The sequence below is a fragment of the Alligator mississippiensis genome, chromosome 2, assembly GCF_030867095.1.
Source record: "Alligator mississippiensis isolate rAllMis1 chromosome 2, rAllMis1, whole genome shotgun sequence".
In the NCBI taxonomy this organism is placed as follows: Eukaryota; Metazoa; Chordata; order Crocodylia; family Alligatoridae; genus Alligator; species Alligator mississippiensis.
In genome coordinates this window covers 216,938,358-216,956,490 of record NC_081825.1, presented here as the reverse complement: position 1 = coordinate 216,956,490, position 18,133 = coordinate 216,938,358, and the positions used below count along the sequence as shown (strand labels likewise).

The following is an 18,133-nucleotide window of genomic DNA, read 5'->3' as shown; positions in this document are numbered from 1 at the left end:
CTAGATAAGAAGATAAATCTTGTCTTCTTCCTAAACTGGCTAATGGGCAACTATTATAAGCATTCAAATATTACATTCGATATGACAGTTTTTGAAAGGCAGAATGAGGAAAAAACATCTTTCCTCGTATAAATAAGTAAGTAGCAATAAATAAACTGAGTAGCAGCTTCTGCATCAGGAGTCTCTGCTGGGACAAAAGAGAAAGTGTCCACAAACAGCATTTAGTGAGTCCCATATGCAGTCTTGCAGTTTTGCTCTCCCCTTCCCCACCCGCAACTCCCAAACTCAGAGGTAGAAACTGTTATTACTGTATTTCCTCGCTTAATTCACATCCCAGTTTTAGCAGCTGAACTGTGGGGAAAAGTGTGTGATGTATGTGAGGAAATAAGGTAGTGACATTAATATGATCATGGGCAGATCCAGGGAGGGCGTGGTGATGTGGCTGCAGCCCCCTTTTGCCCTAGTTTTAATATCTCAATTGAAAGATATCCCACCCATAAAATGAAGTGGGATTCAGTGACATTTTTTCTTCTAAGTCTAGGGGAGAAAAACGGTTAGCTTTAATTTTTGCAAAAGGAAAGTTTCTAACAGTAACACAAATGGGATTATATGGTAACTATTACCGTACTTCTGTAACCAGCCCTTTTGGTCTGTGAGGCACAAAGCATGTTTCTTGCCCTCCATGCAGCCCCTTTTTCAGTTTTTTAGCCAGCTTTAATGGCCTTGGATAATGTAACTCAAGAATTGTTCTGCACTCCTGTGCAGTCCCTCCCCCACTCCCATTTATTTTTCATGCAAACCACCAATTTGTTCAGATTTTTCCTCCTAAGTTTCTGTGGCAAGAAATCACACGTTTGTTGCAGGGGCTTGTGGCTTTGTTAATTGGAAATTGTTTATGAAAGTGCATACAATAATCTAGGTGCTTTTCACGGAGGCAGAAGGAATAGTCATTGTTTAAAATAGTTCAGAGTCTAGAATCAGTTAGGCATACAAAGATTAGGGGAAGAAAACAAACGGGAATTTCTAAAGGCAGGCAATCATATAGTGTTATGGAGACAGGGAGTAACAAGTAAGTATGTCTTTGTCATTTTATTTGTGATTGCATCATGTCCCGACTGGATTTTAGTACAGTTTTTAATCTTGTTTACTCTGAAAGGATCAGGTGCTGTTTCAAGGGTTATGGAGTCCCTTTAATACTCTTCCAGTTCAGTAGTGTTTTATTAAGTGTACTTGACAAGCTACCCCAAAAGTGTCTGAAAAGCTTGTTCATGTTTTAATATTACACTCTGGTTAAATTTAATACGATGTGCTGAAAAACTAACAACTGTATTTTTACAGAGCTAGTAATAAGTGCATGGTTTTGTTTGTTCATAACTGCATATTGTCTGCAGGCTCCTGGCTCACGGAATGCAGCAAATATGTCAGTGGCTGATTTAACCGAACAACTGGCACGTACTGAACAGCTGGTAACGCAACTCAAGGAACTTATCAGGGAGAAGGATACTGAACTTCTCAAGAAGGATCATCAGTTAAAGGTATTGCATATGTACATCAAGGTGCTTATTGAAGTACAAAAGAAAATTAACTTTAGTTATGTTTAATCTTGTCTAGATCTAGGCCTAAGATTTAGGTGAGTCAATCTTCAGGGCTAAGGAAGCATTGATCACAGCCAGGAGATGCATGAGGGTACATTACAGCTTCCTATAAGCTTAGGTTCTGTTTCCAAAATTAAAACCAGCTCTGGTTGTTACAGAAGCAACAAATGTCCTCAAGAATGAACAGATGCTCTTAATAAATATAGGAACCAACTTTCCATTGCACATTCACTGTTGCACAGAATTAGATAGAGAACTAGGCTCCTTTTAGGCTAAATATAGAATCTAATATCCACAATTAGCTGCTTGGTTAGACTGCAGATTTGACTTAATGACTTTTTAACATTTCCCCTCAAATCTCCTTTAATTATAGTTTCTGTATTTTTATACCCTTGATTTGTGGTCAGAGTTAATGGAATGAATTTATATTAAATGCCTTATAGTCTATTAAAGGGTGATCATTATTATTTTTTTTTAATTTTCAACCTGATGCTTGGAGTGTGTTTTCGAGGCCTGAGTTTTCAGACTTACATTTTACTGGGATATTGTTAGATGTGTATAGGCTAAAGTTTCAAAGTAGAAAGTAGTGTAAAACCTGACATGCAAAAGGCTTTTGTATTTAAACCCCCTCTACCCCCCACCCCAAATCTAAAATTAGGTAGCTGGCTCAAGTGTTGAAGATCCTAATAAAAGTGATGAGAAATGAAAATATTTCAGTGATGGTTGTCCTTATATCTGTTTAGCATTTAGTTCATCAGTGTGGATAGGAAGCATCTTATCTTAGTTCCACTATCCTAGCTGAATAAAAAGCCTGCATGATGATTGTTGAGCATCTGTTCTTGGAAATGAGGCTATTTGAAACTGTGAGAAACCAGGCATCCAAAACCAAAGGAATCCAAAATCACTGTTTCATTTGGAAAATTTCACTCTTGCGGTGATATTACTAACCAAGGAAAAGAAAAAATCTTTCATACAGAAATTTAAGTGATGTTGACCCTTTAAATTGCAATAGTAGCCCAGAGCATATACCTAATAATACTGAAAAGAATATTAGGCGTCTTTATTTGCAGTCTTTTCAGGAAGTTTTGGATTTGTGATTGTATTTTTATTAAGTTGTCTGAGTAGATAAATCATCATGTAGGGATTTTATAGCTATAAATTAATATTTGTAGGAAGAAAAAGAAGCTTCTGAAGCAAAGCTTTCTAAAGAAAAGTTGCACAATAGAGCCAAGGTGACATCCCTGACCTCCCAACTAGAAGAACTTAAGAAGCAGTTATCGGGATCTGGGCAACAAGAGTTGAAAGCAGAGCAAAAAAAAGTGAGTTTACCCTTTACATTGTAGACTTTTGTGTTCTTATCCTGCAGTCAGCTTTGTGTGGTTGGACCCAGTTGTATTGATGTCCAGACTCATCCTGCTGAGTCCAATTATGGTCAAACTAAGTATACAGTTCATTTATGCATTCATCTAACTCAGGGGTATCAAACTCATCTGACCCCTGGGCCGGGTGAAGGGTGTGAGGTTGGGCTGTAGGCCATATCAAGCCCAAAACTGGCCTGGTCCTGCATGGAACCACATATAGCACGTGCCCCAGGCTGGTCCTGCTTGCAGCATGTGTTGGCTTTGGCCCACATGCTGCAGCTGGTATGTGGGGACAGTTTGGGGCTTGTGCTGCACTTGGTGTGTGGGGCCCCTGTGCTGGACTGGCCCTGTGTGCTAGATTTGACACATGGGGTTGGTCTGTGGGCCCAATCTGGACCAACTCCAGATCCTGGCTAAGGGTGAGCGCTGCATGCAGTGTGCACCCTGGTCTGGCCCCATGCATCATGTGCAACATATACCAAACCAGTTCTGTGTATTGTGCATGGTACATGGTCAGGGTTGGCATGTGTTCCATGTGGTGTGCAGGGTTGGTCACAGATCAGCTGTATTTTTGTCACCCCTGATCTAACCCATACTTTTAATCACTTTTTGCAAAAGTTAAGAAAGGTTTCTACAGAATTCTGACTGAAGTGTAGTATAATCAATTTGTTTAATTATATCGGGATAATTTTCCCCTTCCATATTTGCAACCCGTACTCCTACACATGAAAACTAAAAAGGAAACCTGCTTAAAAATAATTGAAAGCAAATATGAAACTAACTTGTCTAATTGTTATAGTCCAACATGCCACAGGAAAATATGCAAATGGCATTGGTACCCATCTGGAAATTAGATTTTAAGAAAACTAAGTCATAAGTATTTTACTATTACACAAGTTTTAAATGGTCTTCATTTTTTAAAATTCATCAGTTTAAGCTCATTTCATTAAAATGATGTTGTATTTTGATCCTGTTAGTTTGTAAACCAGTACTTTAATCTTTGTAGTTTTCACAGTTTGTTTTTAAAAAATATGGTAAAACTTGGACAGAAAATCCTTTACCTCTGGGAAGTCTATTCATATTCTCCAAACTGAACAGTGGGTGGTAGTTTAAGAGTGCTAATAAACTTGGCATCCTTGCTGGTCTTTGAAAGTGAAGTCCACATATAAATGTTAGATTTGCATTTTTTGTGATTTATAACTTGCTTTACAAAAAGTATTTACATAATATACTACTGATAGAATTGCACTTAGTAATATTAAACTTCACAGCAGTTATACTTTTTAGAAATAATCCTTCCTCTCTCCTTTCTTACTTTTTTCTGCTTACATGGGTTATGCTTGCCAATAGAAATGTGTGATGTTTCTCTGTGGTCTGAAGGTTGAAGATCCAGTCAGCATATCAGGGCTCCTTGATATACAGTAAAAGCTGCGTTAACCGGCACTTTATTCGCTGGAAAACTTTATTAACTGACATCCAAGTGACGCGGCAAAAGCGAAGCTGGAACAGCCACTTCCGGGGGACTTCCCATTTTGCCGCTGTGAGCTGAGTTTTTCTTCACCACTTTTCTGGCCCAGGGCAAAACAGCCTGTGTGGGGAATAAGCAGCCTGTTCAGGGGCCCCTCCCTGTGCCCTAGCACACTGACGCTAGGGAGCGCACCAGATGGTGAACATTTGATTAACTGGAATATTTGATTAACCGGCATCCCCCATTCCTGGGGGATGCTGGATAACAGAGCTTTTACTGTATTTGAATTTTGAAGCCTTAACATAGCCTTGACATATGTCTTCACTTCTTTGTCTAATATTTTGTCAAGCTCTTCAAAATACTGAGGTCTTGAGACCACTTGGAAACGTATAATATTGTTTTCTTGACTAGAGTGTCTGCCACCAGTAGTGCTTGAGCTAGTGAAGTTGCAGACGGCATTTATTATTTACTTATAGGAGCCAAAACTTTCTGTTTACATTTAGGCATCTAAAGATAGTGACCATGAAAATGCTGCTGCAAATCGTGGGAAAATACTAGTACTTAAAAGGAGGATTGAAGACCTAGAAACCCAAGTTGCACAAAAAAATGAAGAGCTACGAAATAAAGTAAGATTTTTGTTTTTAAACTGACCTTGGGTTTGTTCTATCCATTTAGGGTAGAATTACTTTAAAGACTAAACAGATGTGTTGTAAAACTCTGCTCAGATAAGTCAGACTGCATGTCAGGTCCTGCCCCAATAAAGTAAATGGGTATTTTGCCATGTTTTCATGGAGAATAAAGCTCTACATTTGAATTTGCTATGGTGAAGGGATATACAGGGTTGTAAACATTGTGCATTAGTCCACTCACCCTATTTTGGTTCAAAATGCTGTTTCACTTCAGTCACTTCTATAGTTAAACTGCACAGTTACAATTTAATTTGCTGAGAAATCTGATTTTGACTGTCTCATTACCCTAGAAAGGGCAGTAGGGGAGTAGTGAAGCCATCCCTTTCCTCTGTAGCACATTGTAAAAGTTGGAAGTAAAATCATCTTTTCTCTCTAGACGTCTGAATTGGAGGCGCAGTATCAGCGAGGGGCAGAAATGGATGCCATGCTTGTAGAAAAGGAAAAGAAACTACATGAAAAAGATGCCTACATTGTTGATTTGCATTTAGCATGTGGAGGAGGTGATGTTACAAGAGTAACACTTGCCTGCAATGAAGAATTGAAGGTATACTTCTAATATAGGTGCATGTTATTGGTGGCTTAAATACCATATTTACCTGCTTCCAAGACTATTTTGAATGTAAGATGACCCCCTAATAATTAGTTTCTGTACATGGAAAATTTATAAATTTGTATAATTTCCCACATGGAGTCTAATTACTGGAGGGTTGTTTCAAGTATGTTGGTCTCTCCCCTGCTGCAATGGTGGAAGTAGTAGCAGGGAGGCAAGGGGGGTAGGGGGCATAGGCAGGCACTGGGGTGGGAAGCAGGTGGGGAGGTCAAGTAACTGGACCATGTTGGTATGTATTTGTTTGTTATTTTCTTCAGGCCGTTTGCAAGAACATTTTGAAATAGGAATGTTAGGAATAATTTCAGTTGTGCTAGCAGATCTCTTGGGCAGATTAAAATACATGAAGTGTCGATTTTGGTTTGTATTTGCTTTAATTTTAGAGAGGCTAGCAATATCATATTGTTCCTTTTGTTGTTTAGTCCTGGGTATGTTTCTCTAACAGTTTTGGGTCTTTTATTCCAAAGAATCAGCTTTCTGCAAAAGAGTCTTCACTGCAGAACATGCAGATTCTAGTTGAGAACCTTACAAAGAAGGTTGGAGACAGTGAAGAAAGATGTAGCTTACTCCAGGAACAGATTAAAAGTCTTCAAAATCTTCAGAGCAAAGAGAAGGGTCATTTCCAAGAACGAGAAGCTATGTATATAGAAAATGTAAGTAAATATTCATTAAAAATTGCTGCTTCGGTGCCAAGAGTTGATGTAGTGGTTGTCAGATACCACTATCTCAAAAAATGAGAGAGAGATGCAGTTCTTTGCTTTTGAACGATAATTCTGAGAGTGATGAAAAAGTTCTTAGTGCTTTTTGGATGATTAGTTCTTGACATGGAGATAAAATAATTGCATAATTATTTTATCTCCATTTCTTCATAATTTATCTCCATTTTTATCTGCATAATTATTCTATCCCTCCTCCCCCATCAGTAACAGTTGTACCCAGTCCTGGTTTATTCAGAGCACTGACTCTGACTTAGGTCAGCACTCTGATTTTAAGGAGATGGATGTGCTGAGCCTTTATAAAATACTTTCCATCTCAATATTCCCCAAATATTTTGTGACTATATTTATTCCTTGATACACAACATAACTGTTCCTTTTTACCATAGATTTAGCTGCAGCATGAAGCTCTATTAATAATTTTAGAATAATAAATAGAGATAAAATAGAGATATGTAGTTGGAATGTGTGTGGTATTTTGAATAGGCTGGATGTAATTACTCAAATGGAATTCTACCTGGATCTTTGACTAACATGACTTCTCTTCTTAAAAAGCAGTACAGACTTTTTAATCCTTAAGGTGGTCAGGCCCCCAAGGTTATATTTAAGCTTAATAAAACTTGTTGGGTGACCAACAAAAATAAGTTTGGAAATGGAAAACAAGCAGTAAGGGGAATGTAGCTGGGATACAAGGCAGTAATTTGGAAAGGGTAATGGAACCAGAAAAGAGGTATATAAGAGTCAGTAATGTGTAGAATAGTTTGAAATGAAATTTAGGACATGGAACAGAATCAAACTAGTTAGGAGAACACAGGTGTATAATGTGACACACTTTCCTTCTTATCATTAGGGATTCTTACTACACTGTAACATTCCCTGTATTTAAGGCCGAGTTCTACCCTTAGTTAATTTGGATTTATTCTGGTGAAACTCCACTTCTAGAGGAGCATCACTGGTACCACTGTACAAGTAAATTTATGTTATTACATCCTTCAGTGAATCCTGCAAATACAGTGGTTTGCTTCAAACTAATTTAAGACTTTGTTTTCAGATACGTATGTTTCAGAATATTATCCAAGAAAAGGAAAAGGAATTTGTTATAGAAGCACAGAAACATGAACAGGAGCTCTTTAAACTAGCTGCTAGATCTGATGCAAGTGCTGATCTAGAACAGGTACAGTACCATTGGGGAACCCCTTGACTTGGTTTGATTTGGGTAGCAGTGGCAGATTGAAATATCTTTCAGGTTACTGGTAATGTCATGCATTTGAGGCAGAGGTGCCTAGCTCAGCTGCTTTTTACCTTTCTGTCATGTAAAATGAACTTCTCTTTTTCCCTGACTAGTTATTAAAGGCCTTGAAGCAGAAGCTACATGAAAAAGAGGAAGTCATGCTGGGAAGGACACAGGTGATAGTTATGCTGCAGAAAGAACTGGATGACAAGGACCGGCAGCTGAAAGTAAGAAATAGTGTATGGGGCAGTTAACACTTGTCTATTAGAGACTAAAAAGCCATTATTTTTAAGGTCTTCTGTTTAAACAGGTGTATGCATACATAATGAGTGTTCTAGTTACCTTTAATATTAGTCTAGAGATAGATTCATAGTCATACAAGTCAATATAAACCTAAAAGCAGAAAATGAGCCAAAAGAAAATTAAATTAGTGCTTCCCAAATCTCTCAGAATGTCACCCCAGTCAGAATCATCAGCCTACATCGTATCTCTCTGCTGCAGAGTCAGCTATATGAAGTAGACTTTGCAGTTTGCCCTGAAAGTGAACTATTTTGGGATAGTTCAGATCAGAGGATGAAATGAATGCTAAAACCTGAGGGCTACTTGTTTATAGTGTCTCTCTAGCTCAGTGATTCTCAACCTTTTCAGACTCAAGGCATCCTTTGGAAAACACCAGCCTTAGTTTTCACTCATTTTTTGCAAAAAACTAATAGAGCAGCTTTTCTGTTTCAGAAAAGTAACAGCAGGCCAGAATGTTTTTAGCACTGGATTCCTATTTGAAATCTCTGGGTTTATCTTGTGAATCATTTTTGCACACCTAACAGTGCTAACTTTGTGTGACACCCTGAGCCACCCTTGAAAGGCACCTCAGAGTGCTACCACACCATGGTTGAGAATCATTGCTCTAACAGTCTCTTCAAGTGGAAGTGACTCCAGTTTGATTTTTTTTCTAATACTTGCTATAGTAAGAGGTTCATTGTGTTTATTCAGCACATAGCACAGTGGAACCAAGATCCTCATTGTAGTCTCTAACTAATAAACAATAGCAGATGGGAACAGAGTGATCTGTCAGTTAGCACGGTCCCAGGTCATTTAGAACTCTCTTGGACAAAACCAACACTTTAAATCTGCCTAGGACCCACTATGAGGCAGTCAGTGCTGACAAAGCTCTAGACCACCATGTAATTTCATTTCTGTAAACTCCATTCACTGTTGAGGGCTACACACACGAAATGCTTTAGAAGATATTGTTTTAACAAATTATAGATGAAAATAAATAATTTAAATGGTTTTTAATAGACTGTCTTGATTACTGTTGATGTCACTGTTTCACAAACTTTATTTTTCTCTTACTGGTTGGGGGTTTACTAGAGTTTTATTGGGTTTACTAGAGTTTTTTGCCCTCTATGTAGTTATGAGAACATCATTTTTCAAGGGCTTTCTAGAACAGGGGTTCTAAACCTTTTTTCATTTGCCGGACCCCTTTAGAAATTTTGAATGGACGTGTGGACGCTTTTGGATTGTAAAAAGCAAACGTCTCTAAAACATTAATTTGATTAAAAAAAATATTTTTGTCCTGGTTTACATGTTTGTCTAGTGTACATAGAGGTGATTGTATATAATAGCTTAAAATGAAGTCTTATTCTTGTATATTGTGGGGGAGTGGGTATAGGTTTATGGGGGGCTGTGGGGGTGGATAGGTGTGGGGGGTGAGGGAACAAATGGGTGTGGTGTGGATATGTGGGGTATGGGTGGGTAGGGGGTTTGTGGGGGGCTGTGTATAGAGGCGGGTGTCTAAGGGAGTGTGGGTATGGGGGTCTGAGTGTATTTCATAGATTTCATAGACATTAGGACTGGAAGGAACCTCGAGAGATCATCAAGTCCAACCTCCTGCCCCAGGGGCAGGAAGTCAGCTAGGGTCAAAGGATCCCAGCAAGATAAGCATCCAATCATTCCTTGAATGAGTCCAGAGTAGGTGCTTGCACCACTTCTAGAGGGAGTCTATTCCAGGCCTTAGGGGCTCAGACAGTAAAGAAGTTTTTCCTTATGTCCAGCCTAAAACGGTCATGGAGGAGTTTATGACCGTTGGTCCTTGTTATCCCTTGGGGTGCTCTGGTGAACAGACGTTCCCCCAGATCCTGATGCACACCCCTTACGTACTTACAGGCAGCCACCAGGTCACCCCCAAGCCTGCACTTTTCTAGGCTGAAGAGTTGCATGGCTCTCAGCCTCTCATCATAAGGCCTATTTTCTTGTTCTCTGATCATGCACATTGCTGTCCTCTGGACTCTCAAGCTTCTCGACATCCTTATTGAATTGTGGAGCCCAGAATTGAATGCAATGTGAGGGGGTGTATGGGTGCATGTGTATGGTGGGGTGTCCATGTGGCACGCTCACATACGCACGCACACCTACCTCCCAGGTTACCGGTGCGGTCGCATGGTCTGGCTGCCAGGAGCCATGTGGTGCTGATGCAGTACGGGGGCAGGAAGGCAGGGAAATGGCTGGGGGTAGGTGGGACCGTGCTGCAGGTCCTACTTCCGGCTCCCCCTGTGTTGCACTGCCCCTGTCTCCAGTCATCTTTGACAGACAGCCAGGAGCAGGTAAATATTTTCTAAATTTTTTAGGGGCCCTGTGGACCAGATAGAATGGCCTGGCAGGCTGGATTTTCCCCAGCCCTGCATTAGAGCATTGCAGGCTACCCTGTGGAGTTTCAGCTGTCACTTTAGATCCTTATGACACTAATTCACCAACCCTGACAGTGATTTATCATTTAATTATGCTAAACATGTAAGAGTATCTAGGAAATCAGTAAGAAAACTAAGCAAGTTTCATATACAGACATATATACGTGTGTGTGTAAATTGAAATTTTGTTATTTTTATGCAGGAAATTAATGAAAACCTGAAACTCCTTCAGTCAGAGAAAAATAATCTCCAGTCTAAGCTAGATGCTGAGAAACATGTAATGAGAGCCCAGTTGAAAGACCTGATGGAGAAACATGATCTTGAAATGAAGAAAAGCCTAGAGAAACATGAACTTGAATTGAGGGCAATGCAAGAGAAACACAATGCTGAAGCACTTGAAATTCAAGAGAGGCTTGAAACTAAGCTTCAAGAGAAAGATCAATCACTGATGCAGTTTCAGAAACAAGTGACAGAATTAAGTAATAATGGACAGAGTAACTCAGAACAAGTTATTGATATAGATGCAGTAATCAAAGAAAGGATGGAGCAACTAGAAGGTATCCTATTAAAGCATAGCTCTTGTATTTGAAGAACTCTGTTGTCATTCTATTGCATATTGTGAGCTAAATGCATACTTGGTGCAATACAAGTACATGTCTATTAGCTTCAGGGGAGGAATCAAATTACTTTGAAGATGCTCAAATACTATGGTATAGTGGGTCAAAGCAACAACTAGATCAGGGGTTTTCAACCTTTTATTAATAAGTGTACTCCTGGTGGCCCCTTTTTAGTAAGTGTAACCCGGGGGCAGGGTGGGGAGTGGCCGGGCACCGAGCCGGGGTGTGGTGAGCAGTGGCAGTGCAGCATCTGTGCAGCCCTGCCCTCGCCCCGCTCCGGCTCTGCTCCTGTGAGGCAGTGGCATGGGGTGGCAATGCTCCGTCCCCGCCTGCCCCCGTGTGGCCCATGGGACCTTTCAAAGTACCCTCAGGGGTATGCATACCCCTGGTTGACAACCCCTAAACTAGATGCATTTAAGTTTTGGATTTGGCCTAGCACTTTTAAAGCCGCTCCTTTTCCTTTTAGTTACAGACATACCATAGAAATTTTAATAAGGGCTTCTGAATAAAGAGAAAAGGCCAGGTGCTGAAATACTTTGCATAGTTACATTGATCTTAGGATTCTAAATGATGATTTTGGTTTGTTTGCTAGGTCAGGTGAAGTTGAAAACAGAAGAGGCAAGCAAGTCTGAAGCCAAATTCCTTAAAACGAAGGCTTGGTCGAAATCAAAAATCAAACAGCTGGAGGATGAACTGAAAAGTGTACGTGTGACATTTTAAAATGTAATATTATTGTTTTATTTTTTTAAAATTTAGTATTATATATCTAATTTTAAAAAGCGTAAAAGGTCCACTGAAAGTTGCTTTAAAAAAAGCTTTTATATGTCATAAGATGAAAATGAATTTTCCCAAATTAAAATATATATATGAGTGCTTTTAATAAGTATTTAATGTAAATATGCAGGAAGAGGTCATTTGGAAACTAATTTATTCTATATTGTATCTTTTTATTTTAGAAACACTGTTACCCTAAATCTTATAAAATGTCAAATTATTGTGTAGATTAGGATTTGGCATTTCAGTTCTGTTGAAGCATAGTAACAAAAATATTTCTTTTCATAGTTATCATCAAAGAATAATGACATATCTGCTTTAAACAACCATATCTCAGAATTAGAAATTGAAAAGGAAGAACTACAGTCAAAACTGCAAGCACTTTCTGAACTCAGAACTCAAAATGGTAAATAATTAATGGAACTATTTTGCTGTTTTTGAATGTAGTTTATGCACTTATAAGCAATTTGTTTAAAATCCAGCATGGTAAAAAATGAAAGAATTTTCTGGACTTCATTTTAATAGGGTATCACAAGATGACAACCTTTTATGTTTGAAGTTGAAGTATACTATTTAGTAGCGTTAAAGTGTATCTTATTCTGCAAAATGACATAACAACAGGGGACTGGACTTGATCCTACGGGTCCCTTCCGGTTCTATGCTTCTATTATTATTCTGTATAATAATTAAATTTTCTTTATACAATGAAACAGCAGCATGTGTTACGGCAGGACTTAGTTCAGACTGTTATTGTAGAAATTTCTCCCCCAATTTGCCCAAATTTTGCCTTTGTGTAATACCTCAGTCCTTGACGAACCTAAATTTTTAGAGTTGGGTTTTCTCCTGTATCAGTGTCCCCAGGCTTAAAAATGGCATTGGGGGAGCTTGAACTAAAGCTCGTTTGACAAGCTTTAGTTCAAGTGCCCCTGCTGCCATTTTTAACCATGGAGATGCAGGAGGCTGCTGAAGTGTGGCAATTGTCACGCCCCAGCAGACTCAGTTTAATAGTGTCTGCTCCAATGCACTGGAATTCCAGCACATTGGAACAACCTCTGTGCTCATTTCTAGGTGCCCATTAGTACCGGAAACCAGTTTTAAGCACACTTTAGGTGACTTAGTTACGCCACTCCAGGGCAGGTTTATCTTTGATCTATGTTACCCAGCTCATGTACCATTAATGTATGGCCACCCTCAACAGATGAGCTGCCCAAGTTGCAATCCTCCCGTATCCCAGGATGCAGTGTCCCTACCCCCACTCCCCTGTTCTGTGTGGGCAAACTTCTAACCCTGAATTCTACTGTGCAAGGCATGGGTCAGACACCAAGCCAACTTACCCTCCCACCTGTGGGGGTGTGACCTTCCCATTCCCATGAGTACAACTCTGTGCAAACAGCCTGCAGAGCACATCAGTTAGCCAGGTCTCAGGGCATGGACAGGTCTGGGACTGGAGTCTAGGGAAGGTGAGAGGTGGCTGATACAAGATAGGGGCCAGATTGAGTCCCTATGAGCTGGGGCTTCCTTTCCAGAGAAAGGGCAGTAGCCCCCCCAAAGTGCCTTTCCTGACCACTCCTACCTCCCAGCCATCCCAGGAAGCTCAACCAGCATCTCCATGTACCGGTCCCCCTCCTAATTTATTAAAAAGAGACCTTTAATTTACTTCCCCTTCATTTCTTTTTAAATTCCTTTTTTTTAACTTTTTATTTTTTCCTTTCGTGGCTGACTTCTTTCATTTCACCACCCTTCCCTCACCTCCATTTCCTTTCCACCTCCATTTCATTACCCACCCCCATCCCATTGACTCTGCTTCCCAGCTTCATGTTCCAACCCCTTCAACATATCTCTCATACACTCTACCTAGAGCAGGGATAGAAGCCTGTCCTGATTCACCTGCTCTCTAGGGGCAACTCACAGCTGTAGCTTCTATTCCAGCCCCTGCTTGCCAGCTCTCTAGTGGCAAGTCACAGCTGTGCAAGTGCGGGACAGTCAGAGAAGGTTTTTAAACTTAAGGTGCGACTGCTTCAAACTCGAGCTAACACTAACACTGATCAGCATTGGAGCAGCTCAGTGCAAGTTGTAACAAGGCCTTTAGGTTTGTAAGGAGATGAACTGTGTAACAGGGGTTGGCAATGCTTTAGGCGTGGCGGGTCAGAATAATTTGGCTCAGTGTGGGGTGGGCCAGTGCTTCTGACCGGCTCTTGCTTCTCTGTGCTGTGCGAGACAATCCTCCGATATCTGCCAATATCTACGCATTGTGGGCCAGAAAAAATAGCTTGGTGGGTTGGATCTGGCCCACAGTCTACGGGTTATGCAGCCAGTCAGCAACCTAACACGTGTCCCTTCCAATTTAAATATGTTCCTTTAGAAAGTATTGCATTAGACAGGAAATACTCTAAGTCCTCCTAGAAGTGAATTTCTGTTGATACCATGCATGTTACCCCATTCCATTCCATACCCAATGATTTGTGTCAGCATTTCAAACATTGACTGACTGCTGCTTAATACTCCTAAAATGAGTTAATTTTGGAAGGAGCTGCACTGTATAAGCCATGCATCCCTTTCAACTAAAATGATTCCGTGATCTCAGTTTGGAGTTAGATTCTTCCTCCTGGTTTAACATGCTATCAGGTAATAGAGACAATTCATTATGTTTTTGCAGAAGAACTACAGGCTAAGTTGGAAGTCTATGAAGAACAGCAGCGAAAATTGCAGGCTGATCTTGAACAAGTCACAAAGAGGGCAGCCTCACAGGTTTACTGTTTAAAGTTGATTTGTATTAATTTTTGACAGTGCTAATGACCTTTGAGATAATATTACCTGAATCTTGAATTTAAGCAAAGGTTAATTTACTAATATACAGAACTGGGGAGGCAGTAGCAGTTCATTATGCTAACAAGTTAAGTTTTGAAATGTTTTTGTGCTATTCGCTGAGTTCTTAGGTATGCACCAAATGCATGTTATTCTGAATAATGTAATGTCCATTTTGTTTCAGATGACTCAAGATGAAACAGAATTATGCTGTTGTTTTGCATGCAGATATCCACTAGGAACATTGAGTTCTATCACAAATTCAGTTATTATGTGAGGCATTTTAGAAATGTCTGCTAATAGGCCTTGAAATGCATGGATTCTCTGCATACATGCTGATACCTGTTTGATACTAGCAGCAGAGCCAGTTGAAGGGAAAAAAAAAAAAGATATTTTACAAGAAATATTAAAAAGAACTCAATTTTTTGTTCCATATATTTTTGTAACAGGTTCCCCCCCCCGCAGTAAATTTCATTTTGATGGCAGGAAAAAATGTTTTTACTTTTGTTCATTTGGGAGTAAAAGGGGTGTGGGGGGGAGAGCGTGAATATTTGGCCAAGAAGGCATTTTTGTATGAAAAATCTCTTCAGGTAAAATTATTTCAGCCAAAACTAGCCGTTTAAAATTTGTTTTTAGGCAAACCATTTAAGTCATCTCCTAAAATAGTCTTTGTGTATCTTCAGTGGATTTATTTTTCTTTCACAAAGCTGTAAGTGAGCACAGCTGTGGAAGTTTTCTTTTTGAATGGATGACGTACAAGTTTACATATTTTGCTAAATTAAAATTGTTGTCATTTCAACTTCTCTTGTAGGCCAGTGAATCGGGCAGCGTGGATGAGTTACAGAGTCAGCTTTTGGAATGGCAGGAGATTGTACCAATATCAGAGGAAGCACATGACCAAGTCAGAGAAGAGAAATCTGCCATAGCTCTCAGAATGGCACAGATTGAAGAGGAGAGAGAAGGTGAATTAATACATTTAAGAATCTAGGTCAATTATGTCAACCTAGGAAGTATGGCCAATTTGCTCTGTCTGCTGCAGTTCAAACAAAATTGATGTCTTTCTGTCATGTCTCTTTCTTCTGTAGTCATGTAAGATTTATAGAAGTAGACAAGTTAGCAGAGTCCAATTGTTAATTCGCAATTTGTATTTTGGTTTCTTTCTTTGAATCAATCTGCTTCATACATTCATCCTTCATCCTTTTTATTGGTAGATGTTCTATTCTGTTCATTTTTTGCCATTTGAGCTGCTTATCTTCAAGATCTTTAATTAGATCCGTTTCAAAAGCGTACCATCTGAAGTTGAATGATCAATGATAAAAATAATTATTCAGCATGTTGGCTGCTTGCCTTGAGCCAGAGAAGGCGTGAGGAGCTGTGGGATTGGTTTTGGTGATGAGATAGAAAGTGGTGCTTTGAGAAAAACAAACCTGAGATTTAAATGCTATTAACCAGAAAGCTATTTAAAGACTTTTGAAATAAGCTGATAAATGTGCCACTGGTACAGAGTAGGTGAACTAGGAGAACTGGCAGTGATTTGAAATTTAGATTAGAACTTCAGATAATATAGTAGAATCTCAGGTAGCCTAAGGTTTTATGCAGATTCCTAAATTTGTAGTTCAGTCATTTCCAATTGGTACTATTTAAAAAAAAAATGAGTCTCAATTGTTAAAATTAATTTTCCAGTTGAGCCTCAGTTCTCTGCTGTATATTATCTTATTTTAACTACTTTCCCCTTAGAACCTGCGTGTGGCTTATAGGCACAAAGACGAATGTATACCATGTACAGATAAAATTAGCTCAGGCAATTAATTTTCATAGCCTTTTGTTCTTCTGGAGGTTTTAATTTTTTGGGGGACTCAATTGATTGTTTAAAGTTTATTCTATAAGTACCTAGATGCTTGAAGAGCCCTTCTTTTCCTTGTGAAGGATTGATGCATGTAACTCTCTGGGCCTTGAAAAAAGAATAACCCCCTTAATTTCAAGTATTTTTTATTTCACCTGTGTTATCTATAGATCCATATGCAGTAATACTAACAATTGTAAAACTTCTTTGGTGTCCAGCCAGTTTTTAATTTTGCATTTTTTCCCTTGGGATAAGCATGACCTTTTCTGTTTCTTTTTTCCCCCCTGCCGTTGCACCTGATGAGCATTCAGCGTCCCTTCCCCCTCCACTCCTGCCCTACACTGTGATTTGGTCAGCCACTGAGAACTTAGTTTCCCATCAGTTTTGTGCATGCAGGTTGCTGCAGCCATATTGGCTTGTAATGTACTGTTACTGTTTTCCTCCATGCTGTTTTCTTGGGAGGAAATCACCAGCAGTACATTATCAGAGCTGCTCTTGGCAATATGTGGTTTTTTTTGTAATACATGTAACAAATGCTGATTTTTAACTTGATTTTTTTTCCCTTCACAATGCCTGCTTCTTCATTTATATTAACAGAATCATCTTTCTTCATTCTTTGTATTTCCAGATGACTCCATATTTGTTTTGTAAACTTATTTTGAGGCTGTACAACTTGCAATTAGTTCTAATGTGCAAAGCTAAAAACCAAATTCTGCCCTTCAAATTTTTTTTTTAGAATACTTAAAAAAATTTCTAAAGGGACTAGGTTGGTTTCAGTGGAAAAAATAAACGTTCTCATCACCAAAAGACAGAACTTGGAATAAACATTTACTGAATAAGGGTGTATATAGTATAGCCTCATGAATCTGGCATGCTTAGGATCAAGTACCTGCCAGAAATGTGAAAATTCTGGATTTTTGAAACCGGAGCAGCAGCTGGTCCAGGGGGAAGAGGGGAGCAGCAACTAGTCCTGGAGCAGTGGCCACATGCAGAGCAGCAGCATGGGGTGGTGGATGGTGGTGGCAGTTGCCGCATGCAAGCTTCTCCCTCCGTTGCTCTGGAACTGGCCACCGCTACTCCCCAGTGGAGTATAGTTTTAAAAAGTGCTGGATTTTCAATAATTCTGGATTTTTGATATCTGGATTTATCTGCTGTATTTAAGTAGTAGCTGTCTTTAAATATATCACTGCATTAGTAACAACATTCATAAACTGGTGAAAATGAAGGTTTTCAATGACGGTTGCCATTTTATACAATAGTCCTGCAGTTAGATGCATTAGCATGCATCCGTGTCCCTAAATGGATTGCAGGACTGCATGAGCATAGCCACACTACTGAATACATTTGTGCTCCATTATGTTACTTACTTTCAATATACTGCTTGCCTGTGAGCACTTGATGCAAGCAACTACATTAACAGAATTAGCTGTGTTAAAGACAGTGTCTAAGAGGAAAGCAATGCTGGAAAGTGTATTGATTTTTTCTGTCAGAAATAACTGCAAATCAGAATGTGTCCAAGTTATAAAATGACCCTATACATTTAGAAAAAAAAGTTGATTGGTAACAATATTTAAAATAGTTGTTACATATCCAGTAATTTTAGTCAATAAAATTATAGAACTTGCCTATAGAAGTCTCCTATTTCAGTATGCTCTAATGGAGAGAGTAGTTTCCCCATTGGTATTATCACTTATAAAAGAATAAGATATTTTACTCCTTTTTGTTGTCAAATTATGGACC

At 39.2% G+C, this 18,133-nt stretch overlaps 1 protein-coding gene across 3 annotated transcripts in view; it reads left to right on the top strand.

Annotated features, from left to right (window-relative positions):
• The window catches only part of LOC102571077 (golgin subfamily B member 1), a 59,444-nt gene that overhangs the window by 5,614 nt on the left and 35,697 nt on the right, over positions 1–18,133 (top strand). For all 3 annotated transcript variants that reach the window (XM_059722752.1, XM_059722751.1, XM_059722750.1), the window contains exons 3-14: positions 1,392–1,535; positions 2,768–2,914; positions 4,928–5,050; positions 5,490–5,657; positions 6,188–6,373; positions 7,488–7,610; positions 7,781–7,894; positions 10,557–10,911; positions 11,564–11,673; positions 12,034–12,151; positions 14,402–14,493; positions 15,362–15,512. In XM_059722752.1, the coding sequence (XP_059578735.1) occupies positions 1,392–1,535; positions 2,768–2,914; positions 4,928–5,050; positions 5,490–5,657; positions 6,188–6,373; positions 7,488–7,610; positions 7,781–7,894; positions 10,557–10,911; positions 11,564–11,673; positions 12,034–12,151; positions 14,402–14,493; positions 15,362–15,512 (1,831 nt within the window). The remainder of the gene's footprint in view (positions 1–1,391; positions 1,536–2,767; positions 2,915–4,927; positions 5,051–5,489; positions 5,658–6,187; positions 6,374–7,487; positions 7,611–7,780; positions 7,895–10,556; positions 10,912–11,563; positions 11,674–12,033; positions 12,152–14,401; positions 14,494–15,361; positions 15,513–18,133) is intronic.